At 48.8% G+C, this 24606-nt stretch overlaps 2 protein-coding genes across 4 annotated transcripts; one reads left to right on the plus strand and one right to left on the minus strand.

The window, feature by feature from the left end:
- Nucleotides 1–436: 436 nt before the first annotated feature.
- LOC121838075 lies at nucleotides 437–9086 on the minus strand. Of its 3 annotated transcripts, none has more exons than XM_042294087.1 (4): nucleotides 8897–9086; nucleotides 3462–3632; nucleotides 2544–2758; nucleotides 437–748 (listed from the first exon to the last, which is right to left on the minus strand). In XM_042294087.1, the coding sequence occupies exons 1-4, from the start codon at nucleotides 8993–8995 to the stop codon at nucleotides 571–573; spliced, it is 663 nt and encodes a 220-aa protein (XP_042150021.1). In that variant the 5' UTR covers nucleotides 8996–9086; the 3' UTR covers nucleotides 437–570. The 3 variants fall into 3 exon arrangements, with proteins under 3 accessions (XP_042150021.1, XP_042150023.1, XP_042150022.1); XM_042294089.1 differs by having other exon boundaries at nucleotides 437–810; XM_042294088.1 differs by having other exon boundaries at nucleotides 437–821.
- Nucleotides 9087–9544: 458 nt separating this feature from the next.
- Nucleotides 9545–22572, plus strand: LOC115316657 (nodal modulator 3). The gene is made up of 8 exons (XM_029976087.4): nucleotides 9545–9789; nucleotides 10556–10784; nucleotides 11250–11444; nucleotides 12474–12851; nucleotides 14944–16655; nucleotides 17929–18175; nucleotides 19703–19813; nucleotides 20571–22572. The coding sequence occupies exons 1-8, from the start codon at nucleotides 9653–9655 to the stop codon at nucleotides 20997–20999; spliced, it is 3438 nt and encodes a 1145-aa protein (XP_029831947.3). The 5' UTR covers nucleotides 9545–9652; the 3' UTR covers nucleotides 21000–22572.
- The last annotated feature ends 2034 nt before the right edge of the window (nucleotides 22573–24606 follow it).

Here is a 24606-nt window from a genome sequence, read left to right on the forward strand (position 1 = left end):
CCGCTGAGAGTCCGGCGCACTTGTGGCCCACTTTTTCTTACTTTGTCCGTGTTTTTTCGCGCTGTTTGCCCTTGCGTAAAACGCGGGCTTGTTTGTTAACAGCGTGTGGGTCTATATAAAACAAATCTGAATGGTTCTAATTATATATATATATAAAAAAAGCGCTCAGAGACAGAAGTTGAATAAGATTGCCATGTATGTAGGGAGTTTTAGGAGATTACTGCTTTTACATCTCGATAACAATGCTGATACCCCCCCCCCCCCCCCCCCTCGTACGTGTGCAACCTATAAGCCCCCCCCCCCCCCTCTTTTACACACACACACACACACACACACACACACACACACACACGCATGCACGCACGCGCACACACACACACACGCTGTTTTTTTTTTTTTTATTGAACATAAGTAATTAGCGGGAACAAAAACAAAAACGAAGCGGAACTTTTGGTTTGTTGGTTTTTCGAGTGACATTTGTAGCAGACAGTTACGTGTGACAAACCCGCGTAATAAATGAATTAAGAATGACTGATTCAGTGCGATCAGCATCATACAGTTCGTCAGCATTCAGTGGTGTCTGTCTATTCGTGAGACAACTTGAACTCGGATCATTCGGGAACCCGTGTAAATACCAACGGGGTCGAAGTCGATGATGTAGGTGATGCCTCCGTAGAGGAGCGTGGCGGGTCCCTGCGAGTCTGGGCCCCGTTTCAGGTAGACCAGCGCCTGGATCTTGTTCAGGTACCTGTCCAGGTCCGACAGGGGGTTCAGTTCGTAGGCAAGCTGGTCCCGCTGACCGCTGCCATCCTGCTGCCCCGCTGGGGGTTTAAAAATCGTCACTTTCCATCTGAGGTTCTTGCCCCGTGTACGTTGCCACTTGCTTACGTGACCGATAGGAACATACACCGAGTATATTTTAGACATCCATTGCCTTACAACATTATGAGAAAGCTTCATTTTGTTGCCATTTTGCTCGCTTGCTAAACAATGGTAGGGCGATTTCAAGGGGCAGGGAGCGGCTGTTTTGAGCTGATATGTGTATTGATTTTCGACTTCACGCATAAAAACTCATATGACACATTACTGGGATTAAAATCCAATGTTTGAAATCATCGAATTATGCACTCATCAAAAAAATGGGAAAACTTAGTTGCACAGTGGCAAGATACTTGTCGTTGAGCATCTGCATCCTACTGTCAATGTTCATGTATTTTTATACAATTTAAGCATCGGTGTGCGTAAAGTCCCTCGTGAGAATACCCCCCCCCCCCCCCCCCCCCCCGTGTACCAATGTATTTTCACGAGCTAGCCGGGAGAATTTTCCCTTACTGGTACACTTTTTTTCGGCGGCCTTTCCCTGCGAGTTTGACGAGGGCGACCTGGGTAGGGAGGCTCAAGTGAGGGTGGGTGCAACTGCTAGATCGGCGACTACGGGACATGGACGCCATTTAATTGCTAAATTTTGCTGGAGTCTATGGGACAAAGGGTCGTTTTCTTTCCTAACTCGGGTCATAAAAGCCCATTAAGGTGCTTGAATAATTTACACAATATTTTTCCATAGCCACCAGTTTTGTTGCGATAGGTTAAGTATTTTTTTAACGCGAAAAATGGTAAATTCCGCCATCTTGGACGTTGCTGCTTGTCTGGCAACTTTGCTTTCTCCGCTCGACGTTTGCAATTCTCGGAGCGAGAAGGAAGCGAGAGAGGCTGCGCCAAGGCGCTCGTTGCTTGCAATGGGAGGCGAGAGGAGGAAAGGCGCATGGTGCAACAGAGTTGCAACAGAGCGGGCGCCTGCTCTCGTGCAGGCAACACTGGCGCATATCCTTTCTCGAATCCTCTCCCTCAGGCGCCGCCATTAAATTGCAAACGCTCTCCAGGTTTTGAGTTGCGCCCACCCCACTACAGCCTCCCTAGACCTGGGCGGTGACCCATGGCGCCATCAAAAGGGGAACGCCGCCACGGTCCCCCTTTTTAATCTTTTTAGCTGCTTAATTTTTATTTATTTATTTATTTTATTTATTTATCTTTTTTTTTTTTTTTGACACGCGCTCGACTCGCCGTTGGTTTTTGGAACTTTGGTTTCGTCCGACAAAACGCTCGTGTTGGGACACAACTCGCATGTTCACTAACAACATGATGTCGGTGGCAGGTTAAAGGCCCGTTCACACTCTTGCAACCGAGTACGACTGAGAGAGACCAGACCGGTTTTTAAGCCTTTTGCGACGTCTTAGAACCGGATGCGCTGCAGCAGAGCTAAGACCTCGGAGCGATAGCTGGAGAGGAGGTCGCCTCTAGGGAGCCTTCATGTGCGCTCTGCGCATATGAAGGCACCCTAGTCGCCTCCCCTCCAGCGTTCGCCCAACTGAAGTGGAAAGAGCCAGGAGGAACATCCACTTTTTTACTTTTAGGCGTATAAAAAGGGAGAGGGGGGGGGGGGTGCCACGGCCGGAGTGCTTAGGGCGTTTGATGCTGTAGGGCCGGTCCCGCCTATATACTCTCAAAGCAGTTCGGTCAGACGCTCTCGAATGTTTGGCACTGACCGGCGGTGATGTCCTCGACGGCGTAGAGGTTCTGTCCCCGGATCTTGTGCTTGCGCTTCCAGGCGACGGCCAGCGTGTGTCCCGGGATCCCTTCGTCCTGGAGGCTCACCCTGAGCAGGACCCTCGAGGTGCCCCGGGGACGCTGCAGCCAGCAGCTCCACTCGGTCCGGTTGAAGAAATCGCACGGCACCGCCGAACTCACACGGCCGTGGCCCCTGCGTATGTCGATGCGCTTTCTCTCTCTCTTGTCCCATTTTTCGTCCCTCGATTTCTGTCTGATGGCGTGCATGTACGTGTCATGCTGCGGCGATCCAGTGGCTGTGGCACAACAGCAAGTGAACACGGCAGTCGCTTGTTTTGTATTCGTATTTATCAACCCCCCCTTCCCCCCTTTTTTCTTTTTTTTTGAGGGGGGGGGGGGGGGGGAAGAGCGCAGGTACAGAAGGCGACTTAAAACACCCGGCAAAGGTCCTGCTCCCCTGTATACCCCCATATCTCAACAAGAACCATTGTTCAGCTGTAGGTCGCCCCTGATCAGTCTTACGTACGAATACAAGAAAGGATAAAACATAGAGGACGGGGACGGAAACAGGACTTCATCGAAGGACTGTTTTATCCACGTAACACAAACACGCTAGTTTTCTATTTTTACAGTCTTACAGTCCGCGGAAACTTTGGTAACAACAAGTTGGGACTCGGCGACGACAGCGACACTTGTGCTTGCTCGTACTTTTTGCCGGAAGTTCTACCTCCAAACCGCCAGGATCGCGGCATCCGACAGCATGACAAGCTGACGTAGCTTGTTACCCACTTCGGGACGACTCTCGGTGCATGGCGGTATAGGACGCTAAGCACGCCAGCCGAAGACCTGCTCTAAACCCTATTGCAGCTTCTTCAGGTCGGCGTCGACTCGCTTACTCGAGCTCCCGGCGATGCTTTTGCGCTGAGGCCACCTCGTCCATCTCCAGGCCCGAGAGGTCTCGGATCCTGCCCAGAAGGAGCGTACTCTCCACCCGCCTCATCGCGGGACAGTCCCGATCCAACGGAGCTCCGGCCCTGGACGCCGAGGACCTCTGCCGATACCGCCAGCTGCACGTGCGTCATGGTTTTCATGTGACGTCATCAGCGTTTTAAAAAGTTCATCGTGACGTCATTATATACGTGAATACCGTGATGTCATCAGCGTTTTAAAAGATTCACCGAAACGTCGTCACGATTACCGGGATATCAGTGTCACGATGTTCACGTGACGCTATAACGTCACGTGATACTGCGACGCCATAGTGTCACGTGGCTACGTGACGTAATGTCCCTGACAGCGTGACGTCACAGAGAATCATTGGCGCTACAGATTTAGAGCGCCTGTGGAATATACAAAAAGTTTTATTACACCATATCCGGTGTTCAACTGGCGCTCCGACGACTTGCATCCATCGCTACACCCTTTCAGCCCCCTCCCCCCCCCCCCCCCTAGGGTGTAAAATGTATGCGATGAGGGTGCGATCCAGGAACCGACAATCCTATATTCGTGGGCGAAATTATAATCAACCGAGGAAGTCACAGATTTTATATATAGTATTCTTTCTCGGCTCTGAGCTTACCAGCTGAGGGCTGCAGCTACAACACCGAAAGCTTTCAAGCGTTAGCCCGGACGAGAAAGGAATAACACCTTGTAAGCGCACGTCGGTCATGTGCGAAAGTGATTAGTTGTCTAATAGAGATGTCTCTTTATCTTCTCATGGTATTTACGCCATTCAGTATTTCTTCGCCGTTCTATAAATGGGTTGTGTCCTTTGAATGTTGAACCTCTTTAGACGTACTTTCGTAGTTGTATAAAAACTTCTTTTTTTTTTTTTTGCTTTTAGATTTGTTAAAAAAAAAAGTTGCGAAAGCTACATTAATGCGGTTTGTGCATGTGAGTTATACAGTTAGGAGAGAATAAAGTAGAGGGATACTCGTCACGATAAGTCGGCTAATTAGCTAGCATACGCTAATTAACTTTTTAACGGGTGAAAATAAGCATACGGTTCCAATGAAAAGCTTGCTTAGCGTCTTCGAAAACCACCATACCAGTATTCTTGAAATACTTTGGGCAGGCGGGAAACACGGTGGACGGCTAAAGTTTTCACTCGTGCAGCCTTCGCGAGACTACCGGCGCGACAACGCGCAGGAGCTGTTTTTCTGTCTCTCATCATCCACGTCATCTCACTTCCAGCATTGTGCCTGTTGGACGAGTGGTATCTTTAGCCCATAGCCTCCTCTATACTGACAAGGCCTGGCAGATCGCCATGAGACGCGGCCGCCGAAAGTGAAAACGTAGAGCGGCAGACAACGGATGAAAGTCATGTAACGGGCGCCCCGCTGCGGCGAGACGCCGAAACACACTTCTCCCGAGCGATGGAATGTCCGCTCGTGCTCCTCGCGTTCCTCGCGGGACTTCGCCGCTGCAAAAGCTGTGCGCTCACTACCAGTTTCCCCTAAAGCCCCTCGATGTGTTTGCGTTCGTCTTGCAAGTAGCGTCAAATGCGCGACTGCACGAGGCCCATGTCTCGAGCGGCCCTTGGAAGCAAATGGCGGCACAGCACTGAAATGAGCGGGCCATGGAAGCGAATGGCGGCGGAGCACCCGCTCATGGCACGTGTCTCGCGCGCTTCCACAACAATGGTTGGCGGTACTTGTAAAAAACGCTTTTATCAAGGGGCTTTAGTTTCCCCGAGAAATGCTCCGTGCTATCAGATCCTCGCGCTCCAAACCTGCGACCGGGTGCTCTATGGCTCCGTCATCGTACTGCCAGGTTTTGCGAGTATGAGGGGGCTATGCTTTCGTGCACTAATGCGCCTCCCACGCGCTCGAAGTATTTCTTGAAATTACTGATGTAGTGGCTTTAGGTGAGGCTCAGTAAGTTTCTAATTGGAACCATATGCTCATTTTCACTAATTAAAACATAAACTATTTTTTTTTAGTTAATCGTGTGACTTTATCGTGATGATTTGCTGACCGCATAACTTACCTGCACAAACCTCATTAGTGTAGCTTTCACGTCTTTAAACAAATCTGTAACGCCAAAAAAAACCAAAAAACATTGTATGGTCCCTGTTGGTCAGTATTATTGCCTTGATATAATTAAACATATGCTATATAATACCAGTCCTCAACAAGTGACTGATTTGTCAGACATTGAATAAAAATAGATAAATAAAAGGTATTATATGTCAGGTAGGTGTGTTTTTTGCAAGCCGTCTATAAAACTGACATTCCAGAGACGCGTATGGCAAGGTTCAAGGTATATAAGGGGCCATACAAACAAAATATTACGATTAATATGTTATTGTTCTTTCATGATTCGCTGGAATGGCTTGTTTTAGAGCAAAAAGGAAGCAAATAACTGTGTTTTAGAAAGTCGGTTTTGAGCTTGTACGATTTTTTAAAGCGTCGTTTATTCACATGCATCTAACATTTCTTTTTAGCTACAACGTTTCATTCTCTACAGTTCTGAGATAGCTTAAATATAATATATATATATATATATATATATATATATATATATATATATATATATATATATATTATATATATAAAAGCTATCTCGGAACTTTGGAGACTGACAAATCTGGCCAGACATCGCCCAAGATAAACAGTTCGACATTGTTTATAACACCATTAAAAAAAATTAAGTAAGAAAGAAAGGAGAGGTGAAGCTTGCGATCCCCGACAGGCAGGAAATAACTCGATTTCCGACTCGGTCGCTTCAATAATCCACAACTAAAATAAAAAAAATAAAGGAGCCCAACTTGTTTTTTTGCATTTTCTTTCATTTCACAAACTTTCGTCAACATTAAAACAAAAAAAGACACTCATTTACACCGCGTGCCTTGTCTGAGATGAAATCACCCATGTATATCTAAGACGAGATTCTCAATGATACCATATTCACAGCGCATGTCATCTTTAGGATCGAGTTACAACGCCTTTAAATACAAAAGTCAACGACAAAAAAAAAAAAAAAAAAAAAAAAAAAAAAACACCATTAACGACTTTCTGCTTACGTCCTTTTCTTCGACTCCAGTTTCATTTTTCGTTACCATAGTCTCTGATTTTACACGACATGATTAACCAGCTCGCCTGCGTTCAGATTTTCTTTACGTATAACGAACAGCCCCGAAAGCCAAACAAAAATTGTGACCCCTCCCCCTATTGCTTGGAAATAAACACGCGGACTTCAAACTTCGGGATGTTTGTGTCGGGTTCCTTTAGGAACGCTCTGGGAATTCGTGCGACCAAGCTCTCCTCCTCCTACGCACATTCTCCAGTCCAGCCCTCCTTCTACAGGAAGAATATGGTGCTCTGCGGCGACGACAGCCTGTGGGGTCGTGGACACCCCACAAAATTTCTCCAAGGGATCGGTTGGCTGCTCTACATCGAGCACAGACCATGTGCTTAAACTGTCTGGAGCGTGATGGATGCTCCAGAAGTGCCTGTCGGGGTCGACACACAACATCGCTCTAATACCCCCCCCCCCCCCCCCTCTCCTTTTTTTTTTTTTTTTTTGACAATCAAAAAATGGATCCGGCGAATTTGCGGAAATAGAGACCTCGTTTGTTCTTAGGATGCGTGAACATTCCTGAAGGATCGCAGGGAGTTATTTCATTAGTGCCTCTGTCTACGCATGAGTTCTCAAACTGGAAACCCCAACGCTAACTACCCCCCTCCCCCCAAGAACCCAAGAGCAGGGTGGATAATAAAAATCAAGATGATTTAAATCGTGATTTAAATCACACCAATTTCGCCATCATGATTTAAATCAAACACTTTTCACCAAAACGATCACGAAATTATTTTTCATTCAGCGTTTTTGTCTATCGTTTTATGATTTCCGTGGTCATTAAAAGAAGGATCAAACAAGAGAGATTTATATCAGGCAGCCATTTTTAGAAACAAATTTATGGACAAAAAGTCATTCTTTTCTAGCTGAAGTGATTTAAATCAGATAGATATGATTTAAATCACATAAATATGATTTACTTGATTTTCATTTTTTTTTTTTGGGGGGGCAGGGGCTGCTCCAAGACCCCTTGAAGGTCCCCCGAGGCCGAGCTCCAAAATTTCCTCGACCGTCCCTCCGCTGAAGTACTCGAGTAAAGTGGACCCTAGTTCAATTAATTAGTATATCAGAAGGTCTGCGCCATATCCATTCATGCTTATCCACGACACTGTTAGCACGATCAAACAACCTCACCGGTTTTCTCTATATTTTTATCTAAGGCTGCTAGCTTAGTGCCCTAATTGAGGTAAAATGTTGTGCCTGACAATACCCCTTTAAAACAAAATCATACAAACAAACCTCCGATGATGTGTGTGCGTTAATTCAGTGTCGCATGCTGTACTTCCGCACAAACTTCCGGCATCAGACGCGCACGAGCTTCTTTCTCAAGGGTGTGCGACGGCTGCATGAGAGATGCCATGGCAACGAGATATTTTATTTATGTTTTCTCACAGTTGCGTCGTTTCGCCAGCGAGCGACGCTAATTCGCGGCGGGCTGTTGGGCGCGCGCGTGCGTTCTTGAGAGGACTCTATCTGGTCGGGTGACGTCCCACATCACGTGACGTCACGCAGTCATGTGACCTGACGTCACACGGCATGCCGTCACGTGACACCACGACTTTGCACAATGACGTCAAATGACACCGTGATATCACGTGACCCTTTGTGGCACGAGCCACGTGACCCACTTCGCTTTGTTCCGCTATGCGTCTGTCTTTTGCCCAGAACCGTGGCCCTGCTAGCCCTGTCTCACATATCTCGTGAAAGTTCGCTCGTGTAGCTACAAGTTTGATCGACGCCAGTATTTCGACTCATGCGTATATGTCCCTAGCGTTGTGCTTGAACCCTCCCTGCCATATTTTTAAAACTTATGCAGTGAAATGACTAAAAATATCAGGGAAAGATGTCTAGCCGGAAAGCCAGGCCGTCACAACTCACCTTTCTAGTTCTCTGAGCCTTCCAAAGTCTGTAGTGCTAATCACAAGCTCGAGACAAAGAGGAGCGTGGATGGGCGTCGCGTAGAGACCCCCGCAGTTCGCGATCCTTCCACCGTGTTTATGGCACACCGTGAAACTTGTGCCTCAAAACCCACTGATCTCTATATAGAGATCAGTGTTCAAACCAAACAAGAATTAAAAATCATCTCCATGGGCATCAGCGCATATGCATATCAGGAGACATGCAATGCGCAGCAGTGAGTATATTTCGTCGTCTTGCATCGTGCAATAAACGTCCGCTCGGTCAAGTATTCAAGGGCCTTCGTGACTAGCGAGTCCATGAGGTTATCGGCGATATGCGATGCGGTACTTACAAATAGCATCGGCCAGCGGAGGGCCGCCGGTGACATGGCCCCACAGGCCGCACCACCACCGTCGACCAGACTAGGCTTGGCAAAGATGACGATGATCATGTTGTTTGACTTAGTTTGACTGCCTCATGCCCTTCTAATAATTATAACATCATCATCAAAATCCTCAGTATGATGCAGGCACGTAGCCAGGATTTTGTTTCGGGGGGGGGGGGGGGGGGGGGGGGCGCGCATGACAAAATGCTGTATGAGGGGGAGGGGGAAGAGTAGGTCCCAGCAAAATGGAAGATTTCGGGGGGGGGGGGGGGGGGGGGAGCCATGGCCTCCTCCCCCCCCCCCTCCCCCCTGGCCACGTGCCTGGTCTGATGCATATCAAGTGAAAGGAAAGAGAAGACGAAGCCCGAAACAAAACCGAAAACGGAACGTAGTACGCGCTGTTTACCTGAGGGCGTGCACAAATGAATACCTATACATAATTAAATAAAATGATAAAAAAATTGTAGCAAGTGATTTGAAGCGTAATAATAGGAATAATACTAAAATAAACAGAGCTAGAGCACACCACCGCCATACCACCGCGTCAAAAGTATCGAATTTTGAACAAACGCCGCAAACAATGTGACCTATCCAGAAGCCGAGAAAGTTGTCGTGGTTGTCGCTTCCCTTGCTTGCGCTGTGTATCGTGGGGTTCTCGTTCAACAGGAAGATTGTGTGATGTATTTTACGTGACGGGAAACTTGTGACACAGCAAAATTTACAATGTACAGAACTACCCTATATATCTTAGCTGCGATATTGACAATTACGAACCTCGCGAAGTCGGACGAAGTCATCGGCTGTGGCGGATTTATTCGATCCACTGTGAAAATCAACTACTCTAGGGTGGAGGTCAAACTGTGAGTACAGAGCGAAAACCGGCGTGATTGCGTGTTTAAAGTTAGAATCACGCCGGAAACCTCTGCATATTTGACAGTGACAGTGGTCCACAGTGATGTCCGGACCGTCTGTGTTTACCTCCCACTCCTGCCATAGCCCCAGTGGGGCTGCAGTATGTATAAATAAAAAAAAAAAAAAAAAATATTGCAATCGGCAACTCGAGTTCGTATCTGAACAGGACGTATTTTTGTAGGGTCATTTAGGGGCAGTATTTAAGCACAGTTATTAATCAAACGGGCCTGGTGCGTTCACCATGATGAGTAGTTAGTTTCCTCAATTACGTACGTTAGGTGATCTGCAAGGCCAGCTCTTGTGTAAAACATTAACGCATAGATCACTACCGCCTTGTCGCCGCATATCAAGTAGTAATTAAGCTACTCTATGCTACAAAAAAAATTTGCTCAAAGTGCAGGCGAGCTGGTGCATATTAATCATGATGTTTGAGACTAAAAGAGACAGAAGAAAGGTCTCAATGAGATGCTTGCAACCTTTATTTTGGCCCTTTTAATTTATCTTAAGGTTTCCTTCCTAGACTACGCTGTTTTTAATTAGGCTGCCATTGACGACGAGTCACGAAAAGGCGGTTTTTTTCTTATCGAATATTTATTGAGTTTGCAAAGGTAGTTGTGCAAAACGTTTCCCGAAGCGAGAATTGAAACAGCACAAACCTTAATAAAAAAAGAAAAGAAAAAGCTTTTCTTTTTAAAAGATAATGTTTCTCTATAGACTTACGAAGCAGGGCAGCCACAAGTACCAGACGGAAGGTGCACCCAACAATGGCTACTACCTGATCCCCCTGTACGACAAAGGAGAGTATGTGCTCAAGGTGGAGCCTCCGCCGGGATGGATCTTTGAACCAGCCTCGGTCGATCTCCGCATTGACGGGTCTACAGACCCCTGCAGCACGTCCAAGGACATTGACTTTGTCTTCAAAGGATTTTCCGTCACAGGGAAGGTAAGCCCTCGCGTGTATTTTTTTACACACTTGTTCGTGTAAGCAATGAAGAGATATTGGCACATGTTGGACAAAGGTGATGAAGTCACCTGTCAACCTTGACAGAGATGATGAGGTCACCCGTCGCCTTCGGCAGAAATTACGGAATCACCTGTCACCCTCAGCACAGATGGGGTCACCTAGCTGTCACACTTAAAAGGTGTGATCGAATCACCCTTTACCCTTGACAGAGATGGTGGGATCACCTGTCACCGTCGTGCACGACATGGGTGATGGGGTCACCCGTCAGCTTCCATAGAGATGATGGGATCACCCATCACCTTCAATAGAAATGATGGGGTAACCCGTCACATTCGACAGGGTTGGTGAAGTCGCCCATCGCATTTGACCAAGGTGTTAGGGCCAACAAAGTCGCAGGTGCGTTGAAGCAAGTTTAAGCATTTATGACCATGCTTCCCCTTGCAGGTTGTGAGTCACGGCTTGGAGGAGGGTCCCGCAGGAGTGACAGTCGAACTCCAAGGCACTGGCAACAGTGTGCTGCACACGACTGTGACTGGGGCTGGCGGTGCCTACACTTTCTCCAAGATCCTGCCTGGGGACTATAGCCTGGTGGCAAGCCACCCGACCTGGGCTTTCAAGCAGGCCAAGCTTTCCGTTAAGGTGCGCTGCAGAACTATTCTCCTTGAGAACTTGAAGGGCATTTCCGCTTAATTTTCCTTGGTTCTTGAGAAAACAATGCAATTCTTTTTAGCATAACTTTGCCACTCCACAATGGTGCCAGTAGAGCATTGTGAACTGGAAAAATCAGTCATTATCCTAAAATTTTTGGAATTGAGCAGAGTTGCCCTTCACAAAGAAATCAACACACCGAGTAGAGTGCCAACATCTGGAGGTGTTGGCATTCTGGCTTTTGCCGTGCATACCCGACCACTAGAATTGGCGTTGAACGTTCCGAAGCAGAAGGAAGAACAATTTTCGTCTCGCAACTTTTCTGCCAGTGTCTTTCGATAACATCAGCATGCCCATAACCCTTCGAATTATTACTGTTGCTACAAGACCGAAATCAGAATGGACAAGACCCTAACCTGGAACTGACAGAAAAAAGAAAAGCTTTGACTGCAGGCACACTATTGGAAGTTTACCATGATACAAGTCAACCTGACACTGGGTTGAGTGGAAGAAAAGAAAGATTAAAAAGTAGTAAGAAAGACAGAAGGCAGAGAAACAGACAATGTGTCAAACCACCATTTTCTAGATAACAAGGCCGCAGCGCTGGTTTCTTGTTTGTCGCCTACCGGAAGCTAGTGTGAGGCGCAGATTGGACAGGAGTGCTGTACCAGCATTCAGCTGGGACCTGTGTTTTGTGCTGGCATCTGGTGGCCGACGTGGAAAGTTCATCGTTACTGTCTTGTCATTGAACAGGTGTTGCCAAAACTTGGCCGACTTCTATACGTCGCCTGTACCCCCCTTTTATTCCGTCTCTTCTACTTTTCAAACCTTTCAATCTTTCTCTCACACCAGACTCAATTTACGCCTCCCAAAATCGTCCTTGCAAACATTGTGTCGCATTCTAAACAACGAAACATAAACATAAAACCCGGTTTAATGCAGTATGGCCTACGAAGCTTTTTAAGTCGTAAAACCCCTCATCCTCATGGTCGTCTGGTTGCGCGCTGCCGGCATCTCTAGGTAGCAGACGACAATGGGCGCGTCGCTCGGCACCTGGCCGTCGCCGGCTACGACGTCCGTGGCGAGGTGGTGGGAGAGGGAGACCCCGTGCGCGGCGTCCACTTTGTCCTCACGACCGACTCCGCCTCAAGACCCACCGCCGCTCCCGAAGGCTGCGTCAAGAGCGCCCCCCGGGGCTTCGCCCTGCCGGCGGGCCTGCGCCTCGTCTGTCACGTGACCTCTGGCGAGGACGGGCAGTTTGTGTTCCCCACCGTGGCCCCCGGCTCGTACCGGCTGCTGCCCTTCTACAAAGCAGAGCGCATAGAGTTCGACATGGCCCCCAAGCAGGCGGCATTCTCGGTTGGCCACGGCAGCTACCGCTTCCCGGCCAAGTTCCAGGTGACAGACTCTTTGTTTTCATTTAACGGACTAGTGGAACCCCAAACCGAAAGCAGTCTCTCTTTCTGAGTAACCGAGTACCAATGGAGTAGTGACAAATAGCAACCTGGATGAATCAAACTTTTATTTGGACTTTCACATGTTTGTTGAAATTTATACTGAAATTTCCGAGTTATTGGGAAGCCGTTAACATTACGAATGCCCTTTTCACGTGGAACATACTTTTTCTCATCGGGGGGGGGGTCTAGAAATTTGTAAAGGCGGAAAGTGAAGCTACCGATTAACTCGATGCTTATTGGCTGAGCCAGGTGATGACGTCACACCCATTAACGTCGACGCTGATTGGCTAGTTCAGGTTCTGGAAGAGCGCCAGGGGTTTAAAACCCAGGTTAGCGCTGGTATCTCCATTCCAGGAATTGCTATCGAGTGTATATGCCCCGCGTTCAAGGGCAACTCAGCTCAATTCCGAAAAATTTAGGCTTACATGTGATTCCATTTCACAAAGCACTACTAAACAGCTCTACGTCTTCAGATTCGCGAAATGTGGAATATTATTTGTGTAATCTTAATTTAAACATCAGCTGATACCAAAACCGAAACTTCGGTTGCGTCAGGCAACATTGGTCTCGGGTCGTCAGAGTCATGGCCACGTCACGTCGAACCACGTGGTCTTGGGACGTTCGTGGGGGCGAGGGACAGGACACGCGACGCAAGCAGGTCGCTTCGCATAGCGTGGACGGTGATGGCTCGGGGGCCATCACCGTCCACGCCATGCGAAGACGAAAGAGCAGAGGGGGAGCGGAGAAACAGACCGATAAGCGCGCAGGGCAGCGTAAACTAGCGCATCCGCGTTACGATGATCATGTGGATGCCGTTGAGCCAACAGCGGGAGGAGAAACTCATGACGTCATCGTTCAATTTCGCTCTGAGAAGTAAAAACAAACAAAACGTGAGAATGACGTAGTCATGCCTCTGACGTAGCGGTTCAACGTTGGCCGCTCCAACTCCGTCGCATTGACTGCGCTGACGATTGCGCCTCACGTCGCCTGCTAGAGTTGGCATATTTCGGCGACTTGGTTCACTTGAAGGTTTGCTGGCCAGTTTATTAAATATATAGACGGAATTAGATCGTAATATTTGACATGGGGTCTTCCTATATGATACTGAAGAGGGCTACATAGTTTTCTAAATATCAAAAATGAAGCGGAGTTGCCAGTCGCTCAACCAACCAGTAAAGAGGGCCGAGAGCGTAGACGTCAATCCCAAAAGAATCGAACTGAAACCACACGTTTCACGTGCAACACAGTTGCCCAGCAATTTGCTATGTATGTTTCCAGCCTCCAAACTCTCACTTTGTTGCGTTGGTAAGCCTTTCTATATTTCGAGCTAGATCCAGCTGCTAAATTAAAATTTTTCAAACCTTTCAGTAAAATGGCCATCTGGATGCTGAGATCTTTTCAGGTTAGGATATCTATTGTGATGTTCTGCTTTCTCTTTTCTACCTGTTTGGTAATATATTGCTCGTTTAATATCTGATACCGTTTCCGCAGTGAGCGTGTTTTTCTGAAATGCTTACCGTCAGGCACGCATCAGAAGCTGTAGTTAAAAAGTTCTGTCCCCCTCTCAGAGTGCAAGAAGCTGCGAGTGGAAGTGGCAACTACTTACTTGTCAGTCATTTGTCACTTCCATATGATCATACGAACAGTCATCAGTAGTGAACCCAGAAGGATATCATGAAGTGTCACGTGTCCTCTGCCACCCTGGAACAGATTTCTGTCTACATGTTCGACCTCGAGTACTGTAACCTACTTTAGATTTGAAGATTCACCATTTTCCACAAACAATGAAAGTTGGTGTGAACATCATGATGGTACTCAGCTACTTGAAAGAGCAAAGAGACGAAATGGTGGAACAAGAGCCAGCTTTGGCACAAAGCGCCTGTTTGTTTCGAGCGTTCGTGATCTAAGCAACATATGCAAAATTCGCGGGAGCTAGGTTAGCGGAGATACTCAAGAAAGAGACAGAAACGGCCGAATTGGAGCGCATTCCGCTGTCGCGCCTCTGCCGCCAATCGACGACGCAATGCTTGCAGGTACAAGGCTTCAGCGTCAGCGGCAAGGTGCTCGAGTCCCCCTCGGGCCCCGGCGTTGCTCAGGCCGAAGTGTACCTGGGCGGTGCCAAGGCCGCCACCACGGACGCCTCTGGTGGCTTCCAGCTGGAGAACATGAAGGCGGGACAGTACGTGCTGCAGGTGCGCGCGGGGGGCATGTCCTTCGACCCCTTCCCCGTCCGGGTGTCCCCCAACACCCCCGAGCTGCCACCTATCACGGCCAGCCGCTTCGAGGTGTGCGGGACGATCGAGGGAGGCGGACGCCGCGTCGTCGTCGAAGGCGGCGCCGAACCCGTGAGCGCGACCGCAGACGCCAGGGGAAGGTTCTGCGCGACGCTCGAGACGGGCAAGTACGTGCTGCGGCCATTCCTGACCAAGGAGGAGGAGGCCGCGGGGCTGCGGTTCGTGCCATCGGAACTCCCCCTTGTCCTGCCGTCTGCTAAGAAGGCGGACGTGTCATTTGTCCGGTTCCGCGCCGAGATACAGGGAACCGTTGTCTGCGTCGGCAAGTGCGGTTCGGGGCTCAAGGTGTTCCTGCGCGCCGCCGGGAGCGGTGTCGACGCGGATGTGACAGCAGAGGTCAAGTCGGACGAGAGTTTTTCGTTTTCGGGCCTCGTCGTCGGGAAGTACCAGCTGTCGGCGAACCGCCCCGACTGGTGCTGGGAGCATGGTGACGTCAAGATTCACTCAGTGGACCGGGACGTCTCGAACGTCGTGCTGCGGCAGAGTGGGTTCAAGATGGCAATCTCCTCGTCGCACGCCACGAAGGTCCAGATGGTCCACTCGGACGGTGCCTTGCAGAGCCTCTCCGTTCCCGCAGGTTCCTCGACGCACTGCCTGTCGAAAAAAGGTGTCTACGCAGTGAAGACGGTTGGGTGCCACGAGTTCGAGGAGAAGAACATTCTTTTCGACACCACCAAGCCGGCCACGGTCGTCCTGACCGCGTCCAAGCACTCCGTGGGCGGAGTTGTGGTCGCGGAGGAGAACGTGACGGACCTCGTCGTGTCCGCCTCAGCTTCTGGCGCCGCGGTTGTCAGCGTGCCTCTCGCCAACCCCGTGCCGCACGCCGAAAACCAGTTCCTTTACCGGTTCGCCGTCATGCTCCCGCCAAACGCGAACGTAGAAATTGTTCCACGGTCGGGTCGGCTCCTCTTCAATCCGCCGACCTTCAAGCTGCTCGTCGGGGATGACTGTTCAAAAGACGAGGTCCGCTTTAACGGGAGGATTGGGCTCTTTGTGGACGGACGAATACACCCTCCGCTCGGCGGGGTCAAGGTCGTGGTCCGGGACCTCGGCGGACACCAGCCCGAAGTCGAAACGGTGTCCGACGCCGCAGGCAAGTTCCTGGTTGGTCCGCTAGACTCCGAGTCCAAGTACGACGTGCAGGCGACGAGGGAAGGCTATGTGCTCAAACCCCTGGGCAAGCTGGGGCACTTCGAGGCGTTCAAGTTTTCTGAGGTGAATGTGGCGGTGGTGGATGCGGCGGGGAGGGCACTGTCCGGCGTGCTGGTGTCACTGAGCGGGGGCGTGGACTACCGCAACAACAGCCGGACCCGGGAGGATGGGAAACTCCACTTCCCAAACCTGAGCCCCGGCAACTACTTCCTGCGGCCCATGATGAAGGAGTACCGCTTTACACCGCCCTCGAAGATGGTGGCCGTGGGCGAGGGGGCTACGGTCGATGTCCGTGTCACGTGAGTGCTAGGTCTTGTACTGCACTGTACTCTAGCTGTTTCGCCTTATCACTTACTGCGATGGATGCTACGAGGCATGTTTGCAATCCTCTGCTTGCTCCACACGTGTCACGTGACTTCAAGGTCGGTGCGTTGCTAAGCCCAACTGGAAGGTCATGTGACATGCTTCGAGTTATGAATTGGTTCCTGTGGCTCGTAGCGTCTTCTGCTGTACGTTGTGAGATATACCGTATGGCTCTGTGCAGAAGAGGAATAGGGTGCCATCTTTCAAAGGGGACTTGTGGGGAATTCCTATGGTACATGGTTTTGAAGCACTTTTTTTATGGTATCTTTTTGCGCGTTCGAGCATAAGGTGACCGTATTCCTCGAGCCTCAAAGCGGGACGCGTATTGGGGGGGGTTACTTTGTTGTGAGACTTCAAAACTTTAAATTCCCGTAACAAATCACATCTTTCTATTATTTTCTATACACTGTGCACATTGTTTTTCTTTTGCAATTTGCATACCGTTTGGCATGCACATCTGATACATTTGGCTGAAACATTTCTTTAGTACTAATGTATCTATTTTTGTAGATAATATGTCCGTAGTACTGTCTACGTGTCATACGCAAATTAACCTTCGGCATCAGCACCTTCTCTGCCACGCATATCTCGTTCATTGATCAGAGAAAGCGCCCTCTCATCTGTGTGATTCTTTCGTTCGATGCCGTCTTTTATCTATTCGCGGTTCGGGGAAGTGGAAGCAGGGCATAACGCTGTCCCACAAGCTGGGGCGGATTTAGAGGGAAGGTCCGGAGGTCCTGACCCCCCTCTTGATTTCTGCATATGTAAAATTTAGGGTGCAAAACAAGGGAGAGGGGAGGGGGTTCCTAAACATATGCTACACTGACCAACCCCTGACCGCCCCCTCAGGAAATTTCTGCATCCGCTCCTGCCCACAAGCATGCTGGCGGGACAGCTGGGGCCGCTGCCGGAAAAGCGACCCGCCTAAATCGGGACGTCCGGTCACTTTATCCAAGCATGCACTAGCATTTATCGCTTTGAAGGTGATAGCACAGTGTGCTTCTGGATCGCTCCGGATCCACTGGCGGAATTTCCCATTCTGCATTCATACAACGAGCTCCTCAGTGCCTCGAGGCTGACACCTTTGCATTTGAGTGATCGCTTACGGAAGAGCACACTGGCGTCATCAATCGGGTTGCAGCGTAGTTGATCACGCTCGTAAATGGAAGAGCACGATCGAGCCCTTAGAGACCGGCTTTGCTGCCGCAGGGGCGAGCGGGTGGCGTTCAGCTGCATGGGCAGCGTGAGCTCCATCACGGGGGAGGCGGAGGCCGGTGTGGCGCTGGAGGCGCTGGGCACGGGCTCCTGCCAGGGCCACCAGGAGGAGGCACAGAGCGACCCGGGGGGCGCCTTCCGCATCCGGGGGCTGCTGCCCGGCTGCACCTACCGGCTGCGGCTCAAGCAGGACGCTAACCCCCATGTCGAGAGGGCCGCCCCTCCCGAGAGGCTGCTGCAGGCGAGTAGACTCGTTCATTCAAGCTCCAGGAAGACGCGAACTTCGTTTGAATTATGAAACATTCATCTAAATCTGATGGGAGATAAAATTAGGATTTGTTTTATGGATGGCTAAACATACAAAGTAGATGATCGGGGATTTCCTCTACACGAGCCTACTAATCATGAGCGGGTACGCCACACGTGAAACATTGATGAAATGTGCGAGATAAGTTTATTCATCCCTCAAAAATGTTGTCTATTGAGGGCCGTCTAGACAGCGCGCGGCACCTCAAAATAAAATTGAGTTTGTTTATGCACCAAAAAAAAGTTGTCTATTGTGGGCTATTAACCCCACTGAGCTCGCTTTGGACCGAGCAACGGTGGACTGCGGAGAAACAACACTCTCAGAGGCGAGTTCTGCGGTCGTGCTTCCCCGCGGTGCACCGGTGTTCGCTAAGATGTGCACTCAACGGGGTTTGCGAGAAAACAAAATATGAAGTGCACGTAAATGCCGTTTGAATTCAGTGGCTTATAAATACATAAAAAACATAGCGGGACAACCGAAATTTTTAAATTTGTTTGAATTAACCGGAGGTACGAAGTATCAGAGCTTCAATTACCGCGAGCCTGCTGTACTGCTATAGAGAGCATTCACCGGTAGCCATAGCCTAGTCCGCGGATGCCGAGGCCGTGCCAATGGCAAGCTGCCACGGTTCTTTGGCAGCGTGCTTTCCGCACCATCGAAATTGTCCGTCTTAGCAGCCCATAAATGTGAGCTCGTCATTAACATGCAACTGAGGCTGACATTTTCAAACTTTTCGATCGTGGGGACCCCCCCCCCCATCGGTCTCAAGCTTTGGGTAATAAAGCAGTGAAGACCTTGCAAACAATCCTGTGCAATCCATTAACGCCTAAGCTGACGGTGCGGGGGGAGCTACTCACTCGCCGGACAAATCAATCGCCTTCCTTTCACCACCCGACCCCATTCTCTGCGTGTGGGTACGAGCGAGAGCGTGATCAGATTGCGAAAAATGGACGTATGGCTGGTCCGACGAGCTCATAGTTTCCATTATCCCATCAGCTTAGGGGTGAATAGAGTAGAGGGTGTTTTCGACTCATAGTTGTGCATCAATGCATGAATCAGATCTGTTGAGACAGTGCCTTTACTGGAAAATCATTGCTTGGGGTCATTAACATGAATCTTGTGTACCATCGCTGTGGCTGAAAGGGTGGCATGTCCCAGTCAGGTGTTAAATCTGCCTTTAGCCATGTGATCTAAGACAATGCGTGTAAACAAAATTGTATTAAATAAATGGAAAAAAAAAATGGAGTGCAGGAACCCTTCGGTTCCTAGGAGCCCAGCCCAGATTGGGCATTTATGGTCTCAGGAATGGAACTGCTTCACCTAATGTGCCACTCAGCTTCAACTAAGGCCTTACTGATTCAGTGGTGTGCTGCAGTATCCTCTTCATAGCAAGTATGGATATATGTATAGTGAATAGAAAAAAACTAATGCTTTATTACGCTTTACGTTTTTCTCTGTCAGGTGACCTCTTCAGACCTGACCGATGTGAGGGTGATTGTGTTCCGCTTCTTCGGCCAGATGGACGTCACTGGCAAGGTGGTGACCGAAGCAAGAAACCTGCCTAACTTGAAGGTAAGTGTGCTGCATAAGAAGGCAGTTAGGAAATTTGAAGTTGAAAAATATGCTCTGCTGCTCTGTTTTTTTTTTTAGTTCCGCGAGTTTTGATGAGTTTTGTCACGTCTCGCACAGAGCTCTTGCACAGAACAACTCTTTTTGTTTTACAATTTCAAAACCAGGGGAGATTTCTTGGCACTTGTAAGTTTAAAGCTGGACAGATTAGCTTATTCATATTATAAGCTGTGTGGAGCTCTGCCTCGCTCTGCCCTTATAGACGGAAGTAGGCAAAAAGCGTTTTGGCACTACCGTAAAATACCGAGGAAGCGCCCACTAGTATTAATATTTCCCAAACTTGGGAAATCTGCAAATTATACATTAAGTGCCCCCCCCTCCAAAGTGCTGGCATTAGCCGAAAATATTCACTCTGTTGTGGCGGCCACATTGGCAATATTATTGTGGGAAAATAAGTTTGCTTTCTCCGATTCCTTTCACACATGCCTTCAGAGCTCTGGTTTTTACTAATTAGACTGGACAAGCACCCATGTCTAGATCAATCAAGTTTTCAGTGAAAGTGGGGTGGGGCGCTTCCCTGGTATTTTACGGCAACTTAATCGCCGGACTACATGTGTGAGAAAGACAAATCCGAGCGAGACCACAACAATTCAAAGTGCACATACTTGTCCTCTCTCCTGTGCTTGCCATTTTGGTGCTCGCAATCCCACCGACGAACCAACCATTTCCATTTTGTCGTCAACCCAATTGCCTACTGCAGGTACGTCTGGTAGCAGACGACGCCCCGGAGCAGACGGTGCACGTGGGTCAGTTGGGCCCCGGTGGCTTCTTCCTGCTGCCACCGCTGGCGCGCGATGGCCGCTCCTACTGCCTCCAGCTGGAAGGGGGCACCGGCGGTGCAGGCACGACAGGCACCTCTTGCTTCCGTGCCAATTCCTCTCACCGCCACCTGTCCCTGTCCTACGCGCCGGAAGCACCGCAGCACGCCGACCACGACGTGGTGGCACGGTCCTCGCTGTTGGCGCTGCCGGTGACGGTGGCGCTCCTGGTGGCGTGCTACCATTCGTCGCGCATCTTGGGGCTGGTCTCGGACTTGGTGGGCGTCCTCAGGGGCCTGGCAAAGGGGTCCGAGAACCCCACGGGGTCTCCGCTCGACTCCCGCCGCAAGGCGAAGGCCCGGCGGACTTAGTCGGACTCGCATTTTCTGGCTGGCGAAGTCGCTTCGTTTTCGTGGCGACTGCCGATGCGGACCGTTTTGGTGCTTGGAATGGTGGTTTATGGACGCTTCAGAGATGTTCCCAATGGACGTTTGGGGCACTTTGCCAAACCCCATGAAAGTGAGTGGAGATGGTGTAAAGGTGATTGGTTGTTTAGTCGTCGATCTTCTCCGACTCTGTTTCATAGATGTTTAGGTGTAGCGTAGCTGTGAGCTCAGTCACACTCCAGCGAAAATCTTCTCAGGTTCTTGAGCTGAGGGAAGATTGTGGGTGTTAGTTTCGGCATTGGATTGTTCCCAACCGGAGAAGTTAATCAATTAAGGAGTCCTTTACTAGGGTCAATAGCTTCAGTCAAAGCACTTCTCCGGAAGTGTAGCATTCATAATTTCTTATCCAATGGTTGTGCTTGGCATACTCTGATTCGCTATATAATGGTGGATTGGTGTTGGAGGCCGAGACAAAGCCAGCACAATGCTGGCACTCAGCTTAAGAAAATTAAAGCAGGTGAAAATTAGATTTTTCAAAGGAGGCAACATGGACGCCTTCTCTTTCTAGGGGTACTGGACTTTGCAAGTAAGTTAGAGCAAGATGTAGACATGCTACTACATTCAGCTTGCACCTGGGCTTGGACGTTGTCAACACGTAAAAGTGGTTACTGCAGCAAAAATGGTCCTCGGAATGTGGATTCCGAAGCTCAGTCATGCTTGATGAGAGCGTTTGCAGCTCATTTTTTTCCAGCAGGAGGTGAGGTAACAGTGCTGGTTGACTGGCACATGATTACAGATTTATTTGTGCAAGAACAAGTGCCAACATGGTGGCATGCCAAGTAAAGCAGAAAGCCATTGCATGAGCGATCTTGTCAAGGGAGGTGATAAAGAATGATTAGACCATGGAAAAGCACAGTGTAGAAAAGCACCTTGATCTCGGAAAGACGAGGCATCGCTATCGACACAAAGGCAGTTGTACCAAACAAATCTCCCGTACCTGTGGATGTCTCGTGAAACGAGTGTGCGATGTTGGGACCACACAACGTAGCCCACACAACTTGTTTGTGTGGAGTCGATTACGATGAAATGCTGCCTGCAAATAAGTTCTCCACTGCACAATACGACACCGCGGACCATTCACTGTTTGTTGTTTTCTGCAGCATAAGCTTTGTATGAAAATTCAATTTAGGGCATTTTTCCAGCTTTGTGTATATATCGATGCAAGATTTCCGCAATGCAGTTGCAATGAAGCAAGTTGAGCTGGCAGCGGCCCGACTTTGTGGCAAAGCTCTGCTGGGTCGACTAAGACAGTTTTGTTTGCTTGCAATCTTATCCGGTGCATGCTGTTCACTGGCGCATTAAGACTACTAACAATTTCAGGTTTATTGTCTTGAGAGAACTGGCCCTTGTGTTTGCGAAACATCCTGTGTTTAGTGGCTGCATGAAATGGGCACAAGGTGGTGGAAGTGGTGAATGGAGACTACTGTGCAGTATTGCATGGTGTGTTCATGTGTCTCAAGTTGTTTGTAATAAAGAGAGGAAGACCTCCATTCAGTGACCTTTCCCTTCTACCTCACTAAAAAACAAACTTTGCGGGTGTTCTGCTTATGCGGGTTGGCAGTTGTCAGTACCCAGGTTGCGTAGCAAAGCACTAGCTCATAACTTTTCAGAGTACCCCTTCTCTTACGCACAACTGCTTACGTACTGGCTTGATTACAAGAAAACAAGCCAAACTGATCATTCCCAGTGACATAGGTCTTAACTACAACCCCATCTTCGATTCTCGCCCCCTCCTTTATCATCCATACACAGCACAATACAGTTAACACAGACAACCAACTGCTGGTCTGTGTCACAAAAACGGTCATCAAAACTACTACTACTGGTGTGGTAAAATCTGCCATGTGTAATCTGGGCAATAAACGGTGTTCATCAGTCTTCTGTCGAAGTAACACATGAAAAAGTATCAATGTTGTGTTCCCACCATATCGTGCAATGTACACCGTGTGACACAGTTACCATTGTCAAACTGAGCCTGAATAAGTGCCTACTCCTACTTATTAGACAATTGAAATAAAAGCAAAAGACATATCAGGTGCCCACCCCAGCAAACATCCGAGCCCACCAAGCTCAGCAAGGCGTTCTGTGTCGGCGGACTCGGAGAAGCTGGTGCAAGGTGGTGAAGCTTGAGGTGGGCATGTGCCGGTGCGATACAGTGAAGCTTGATGCGGGAACGCCAGTGCAAAGCAGGCTCAAGATCGGTGTGGCGTCTTGAAATTAGGGGTTCTGCCAGACCCCTTTACTGCTCCTATAGTATTCCATTGGATCAACCAAGAGCCTACCCTTACGTGAGCCCCTTCTGCTTTTGGACCCGATAAGCACCCATCCTAAGTTTTAATGGTTATCTTGAACTTCTGGGTCAGTGCTTGCTCAGTATTTACAGTAGTGTAAACACTGGAATTATTTCTATCTTGAGGACCCAGATGGACATATTCTACTACATTAGTAGGGAGTCTTAGTAGATTGATTTTACACTTACAATGCAGCTCTGCCTATGCGTCGTAACAATACAACGCATGCGTACAGGTGCCAGCAGTTCAGATTAGGAAAATAAGCAACTTCTGAACCTTGCTGATGTTCATATTTGTAAATGTAAAGGGTTTAGAAAATTTTAGTTAAAATTCCTTGACAAATCAAATTTACAAAAATAAATTTCAAATTTTCTTTTAGATTCAAGCTTGCAAATCTAGGTTCCTAATTTTTTTGAGCTAAAAGTATGAAAGTTTCGAATTTAAAATTAAAGTTTGAGAATTTCCCAAATGGAGATCGAACTTAGAAATTTCTAACAAATTTTTTCAGATTCACCTTAAAGGAGCTGTGCAATGATTTTAACATTGAAAGAATTGGCATCTTCTACTTTTGACGTTGTTCACCTTGTCCCAAATGACTGAAAACACACCTCCTTTTATCGAAATGTTCCGATTCTGCCGCGTAATAGCGAGGCAAAAGTTAGAATATTCCCCGACCTGCAGCCGCAGCCATGAGAAGCACGCGGCACGACGTCAATGGGGGCCTTATAGAGAGCTAGCAAGTTGTGCGAATACCTGCTTGATAAAAGGTAACTTTTCTATAAATCTTGTCGTTCCAACTTGAATATAGATGCGTCAAAAACCTGGTATCATCGACAAAACTTCTATTATACGGAGTTTTAGTGGCGCCATCTATCCTAGGTCCACAAAACCGTCGGCTCTATCTGCTACCGCAAACAGAAGCCGAAGGGAAAGGGGGACAGGGCCGGACAGGTATGGCCGGACCCGGATGAGACTTTCCTCCTTTCACCATATTGTTTGCGGTCGCGAGCGGATGAGTTCTCGCTGCTCACTGATGGCTCTAGAGAGGGAACTTTACCGGAACCCTGCGCCTACCCCATCGACGTCGCTGCGCACGTGACCCGGAAGACTATGTACGAGTTGAGAGGTGGCAAAAACCTGGATCTTTTTCATTTTTTTAAATAAGAACTAGGGTATTCAGGCAAAATCTGTTTTCTGTAGTTCACTTCAGAAGTGTCCAGCATCAACTTCCACAAATATTT

This window comes from Ixodes scapularis, unplaced genomic scaffold (assembly GCF_016920785.2).
Source record: "Ixodes scapularis isolate PalLabHiFi unplaced genomic scaffold, ASM1692078v2 PGA_scaffold5__190_contigs__length_132052651, whole genome shotgun sequence".
In the NCBI taxonomy this organism is placed as follows: Eukaryota; Metazoa; Arthropoda; class Arachnida; order Ixodida; family Ixodidae; genus Ixodes; species Ixodes scapularis.

Bases quoted from the DNA above. Each gene is read 5' to 3' on its own strand.
- LOC121838075 (XM_042294087.1), bottom strand. From the start codon at position 8,995: ATGATCATCGTCATCTTTGCCAAGCCTAGTCTGGTCGACGGTGGTGGT. The intron at 2,759-3,461 runs GTAAGCGAGTCG...CGACATACGCAG, and splicing joins AAGCATCGCCGGGAGCTCGA to GGGCCACGGCCGTGTGAGTT. The intron at 749-2,543 runs GTCAGTGCCAAA...GGACCTGGACAG, and splicing joins CGTCGAGGACATCACCGCCG to GTACCTGAACAAGATCCAGG.
- LOC115316657 (XM_029976087.4), top strand. From the start codon at position 9,653: ATGTACAGAACTACCCTATATATCTTAGCTGCGATATTGACAATTACG. The intron at 11,445-12,473 runs GTGCGCTGCAGA...CGGCATCTCTAG, and splicing joins AGGCCAAGCTTTCCGTTAAG to GTAGCAGACGACAATGGGCG. The intron at 16,656-17,928 runs GTGAGTGCTAGG...TTGCTGCCGCAG, and splicing joins ACGGTCGATGTCCGTGTCAC to GGGCGAGCGGGTGGCGTTCA.